Source organism: Andrographis paniculata, unplaced genomic scaffold, assembly GCF_009805555.1.
Source record: "Andrographis paniculata isolate CXL003 unplaced genomic scaffold, ASM980555v1 Contig54END, whole genome shotgun sequence".
In the NCBI taxonomy this organism is placed as follows: domain Eukaryota; kingdom Viridiplantae; phylum Streptophyta; class Magnoliopsida; order Lamiales; family Acanthaceae; genus Andrographis; species Andrographis paniculata.
The window spans coordinates 2233067-2237840 of NW_026137589.1; the positions used below are offsets into that span (position 1 = coordinate 2233067).

Below are 4774 nucleotides of genomic sequence, written 5' to 3' on the forward strand. Positions count from 1 at the left end.
TGTTGATGCAAAAGAGACTACCTCGCGGTGTACGGATAACGGAAGTTGGGCATTAAGCAAAAGTATCTGGTCCATGACAAAGATATATTGACAATCATCCATTACTGCATGGTGACAAAACTTTTACGCAAACTTCAACTTTATCTTACTTAGTGTACAAATCGAGCAAAGTTAATTATATGTTAGATACATTTAGTTTCAATGCATCCAATCGCATCACCTAACTGTAAGAAGCCCTTCCCGACATATCAAGGAAAGACCAAAAATCCCTTGGCTGATGCTAAAAAATGCAAGATGCAAAAAATTTATAAAAAGAAAAGACTTACTCTTCACCATCAGACGATCTATTGGACATGCTCGCTCTACGACAAGCTTTAGCAAAACAATTTTAAATAGTGTCTAACTCCAAATACACAATACACCTAGGGTGTGTTTGTTTGAGAATTTGGATTTTGAGTTGTAATTTGAATAGTATAAATTTTGAATTTGAATAGTTGTATGATATTATATAAATAGGTATTGATATGATGTTTTAAATGTAAAATTGATTTTTTAGTATAAAATAAAAAATAGGTATCTGATTTGATATTTTTGAAAAAAAAAAAGAATAAATAGTACAAATCTTCACAAATCCCTCAAACAAACACACCCTAGGTATTCATCGCGCGCTAAGACATTAGCCGAACAATCATTTTATTGGTCTAACACATTAGACATCAATGCATATCCGCAAACATGTCTGATTTGCCAACAAGATAAGAATGGAGCAAAAGCCAAACCGACAGAATTGTTAGCAAATAAATACAGATAAACTTAATCCGACAAATATTATTCAATCAAAATTCTCTACGGGGAGTATTATTTAAGCACGACAACTGCCGCCACTAGATTTTAGTACCATATACTTCCTAATTTCACTATCAATGTTTTATTTTCCTAAAAAAATATTAAATTAAAATTTATTTATTATTATAATTTATTTTTTTTACTAGATTCTTCTAAAGTCAATTCATGGTATAGTAGTTATTGCAAGTGGCGGCAAATGGATAAGCTAGCTTTAATGCACCACCCCATGATTTTTAATATCAATATTAATACTATTTCTTCATGGTCCCATCTTCACGCTTTTACAGCCTGTTCTCCATCTCTATAGTCCAATTTAAATACTTTCTCCTTTCATTTATTTTGTCACAATAATAGGGTTCAATTTTAATTCAAATACGTACTCATCTTTTCTTCACCACCCACTATGTGATTATTTTTTAATTTTTTAATTTTTGCCATCTCTCTATTTCAATTTTGTCCAACATAAATTTCTCTGTCTTGGGTCCCACGTCTTTCATTTCATTTTCAAATTCTCGTAAATATTTAATTGGTTATTAACTTATTAAAGTCTAGTCCAATCAAACCCGGTCCAGCCCCAAGTCCGGTCCAGCCCCGGCCGACGCTGTTCTTGACTGTTAGGTTTGGAGCTTCGAAGCTTTCAAAACGGCGCCGTCCCTGCGTGGATCTCACAACACGCAATTCAATGAAAACAACCAAGTGCCGGCTAGGGCACAAACTAATTTCCAAAGCAGAAATCAACAGTAAGCAATGGAAATGGTGGAAAAGTAGGTATACGAATTGACCGAAGGAATTAAGGAACAGAAGAAACGTACCTGGAAATGGACGACGCAACGCAAATCTCAGGAACGACGACGGTGGACGAAACACCACCCGACGCTTGAGCGACTAACGGATGGATGGAGAACGAATGGATGATTGATCGATTGGTTTCTCTCTCTCTAGTTCTCGTGTTTTTGTTTTGAGAATTGGATTATAGCAGAGTGAATTGGATCTCAGATCTCTTTCAATTATAGTGTGTATTATGAATATGCTGCTAAATGATGTCCAATTATGTCCTTCATTTTGCAAATCATATGTACAACGGAGAGAATCATCGATCCTCCGCTTTCCAAAATTGCACAGGTGGTGGTTACCGCTGGATCTCCCCGGAGAACAGATCGGACGGTCTGTATGCTTTTAAAAAAACTGCAGTGATTCCTCAAGGATCGCCGGCGCTGGTCATGACGGAGAGGCGGCTCGGTCGCGGCTGGAAGTCGGCTCGGCGGCGCTGCTGATGAGAGGACGGACGGATCAAGGAGGCTAGGGCTCTCTTCACCAGATCTCCTTCCACAGTTCCGATCCGAACCAGAGAATTAGTCATCGCCGACCTCCGCATGTTCAGGCGGTTCGGCGAGTAGGAAATGGAGTGCTGGCTTCCGCCGAAGGTGTTCTTATGCAAGGCGCAACGAAACGAACCTGGATGCGTGGTCGGAGAGCAGAGGCACGTCCTCTTCTGAGCGCCGCTCCTCTGAATTACATGACTCCGACGCGGCGGTGCGGCTATCGACCGGCGAGGGGATATAGATCTGTCGATGGAGAAGCGCACGGACGGCGTCGGAGGCGGCGGTGAGAGCGCGTGGAGGCTGACGCGCGTGGGAGAGGTTGAACGGCGTTGGTTTAGGAAAGTCGGTGAGGAGGAATAATAGGCGGTAGAAGACGCAAAGGAAGAAGAAGACGACGTCGTTGTAAAAGGCGCCGACGCATCGGAAAAAGGATTACAGATCGGAGCGGCGGAGCGGCGGGAGGCCGGAACGACGGCGACGGCGGACCTTCTAGAAGAAGCAGCCATTTCAGTAAAAGAGATTCGCAGAGAGAGAAAGGAAGAGAGAGAGAGAGAGAGAGAGGGTAAGAATATTGAATTTTAATTTTTTTTTTTAATTTTTGTAAAGGGCCCTAAGGCTCTTCATTTGGGCAAACATAGCCGGTGTAAGAGGCTTGATTTATAGGTGGGAAATGGGAATGGCAATTGTGTAAATAAGTGGGGAGTGGAGGGTAAATCGGGAGCGTGGGGTCCACGGAGATTGATGGGATCTGATCGGACGGCTGAGATGGGGCTGCGTAGTATTCGAGAATATTAATTAGGTGATGAGGTGCGGCAGCAACGGTTGACCTACACATTACACAATGCTCAAGCTGTTTGGTGGTAAGAATAAATAATAATAATGTAAATTGTAATAAAAGAATGCAGTTATATGTAGATATGGTGTGGGGGGATTGGTAGGATGACTGACTGTGAGTGACTGACATCTGGTGGGGGTGACGGACAGCTGGTCATAGAAGTAATTAATTAATTATTACACGCTTTAATTATATTTTAAATATTATAAATTATAAATTTTTAATTTTAATTAAATTATATAATTATTTTAATATAAATTTATAATTATTTTTATTAATATATTTTTTAATTATATTTTATTTAAATTTTTGTGTATATATATATTTATATAAGGATAGAAAGAGTATTATTATTATAATTATGGTCCAATGGAGAGAGACAACAGCCTTTGGACGTTATGTAAGGCCAAGAAAAGAGTTGAAATATATATGCAAGAAAGTCGGGTTTGGGTAAGAAAAGGAAGCTTGACATCTGGGCCAACCCCACACGTTATCTTTTCCCTGTTTTCTGACTTTTTCCCCTCTTTAAGAAAAAATAAATAAATTAAATATTGTAGTTTAGGGGTTACGGAGATGGTTTCGGTTGAAAGTCCAATCTGTGTTTGTTTGGTTACAGTTGGATTTCAAGTTGAAGATGAGGTGTGTTTGTCTGGGTTCAAGAATGATTTTTTTTTTTCTTTTTTTTTTTTTCATATACTCCTTCTATTCTAAATAAGGTGCAATATTTATTTTTGACACGAGTTTTTAGGTAGATAGTATTAAGTAGGATAATTTAGAAATTGAATGATGCGATGGAGAGAGAAATATATATTTTATTTTTTTTTTATTTGGATGATATAATGGAATAAAGTTTGCGGTAGATATTAAGTATAATTAATTATTTCTTATTTTGGAAATGTTGCAGCGTGTTTGGGATATACCAAAAATAAAATATTGCAGGGTGTTGGGGACGGAGGGAATACATATCTTTTAAAATATATATTATCTCCGTCAAACTCTAAAGGTTTCATTTACTTTTTTTAAGTGTTAATTTTTTAATATTAATTATTATATAAAAATATAATACAAAATAAAAAATTATAAAAGTACTTTCATTAGTGTTTTATAATACTAAGATCATCTCCAACGCAATGTCAAAAATGACGTTGCAGTTCCATATTTGGAGATTTGCCTCTCCAACGCAACGTTATTTCCAACATCATTTTTTGTGTTTGCTTAAGTACAACACCAACAACGCCAATTATGATATTTTTTTTATTAATTTTTTATAAATTTTTATAGTTGTATATATTTTTTAATTGTATATATTTGTATTTTTTTTAATATAAAAAATTGTCTAAAATAATATATATAATAAAATATTTAGAGAATGTTCTTTTTGGAGTTGAAAATATAGTTGTGGGTTAGAGTTAAAGTACTATAGCAACTGCATTTTTAGGGTTATAAATGCACAAATGGAGTTGTCCAGTTGAAAATAACCTAATAGAAGAATATTTGTAAAAAAAAATAATAATGCAAATATAAGAATATTTTTAATGTTAAGTATAATGACGCAAAAGATAAATATAGCCCTTAGAGGTGGACGGAGGGAGTATTTTATTTGTTTCATTCGAATGTGTGTGTGTGTTTTTTTTTTTTTTTTTAATTTTATATATATTAAAAAATAATACTCCCTTCATGTCATGAGAATGATATAATTTTATATTTTTGTTCATCTTAAAATAAGAATATTATTTTATAATTTAGTAACTGTACTACCCATAACATAATT

At 35.7% G+C, this 4774-nt stretch overlaps 1 protein-coding gene across 1 annotated transcript; it reads right to left on the reverse strand.

Annotated features, from left to right (window-relative positions):
* Nucleotides 1-1845: 1845 nt before the first annotated feature.
* On the reverse strand, nt 1846-2792 carry LOC127255584 (uncharacterized). The gene has a single exon (XM_051281187.1). The coding sequence runs from the start codon at nt 2672-2674 to the stop codon at nt 2045-2047; it is 630 nt and encodes a 209-aa protein (XP_051137144.1). The 5' UTR covers nt 2675-2792; the 3' UTR covers nt 1846-2044.
* Nucleotides 2793-4774: the final 1982 nt, after the last annotated feature.

Excerpts from the sequence above, each read along its gene's own strand:
- LOC127255584 (XM_051281187.1), bottom strand. The coding sequence starts at position 2,674 with ATGGCTGCTTCTTCTAGAAGGTCCGCCGTCGCCGTCGTTCCGGCCTCC.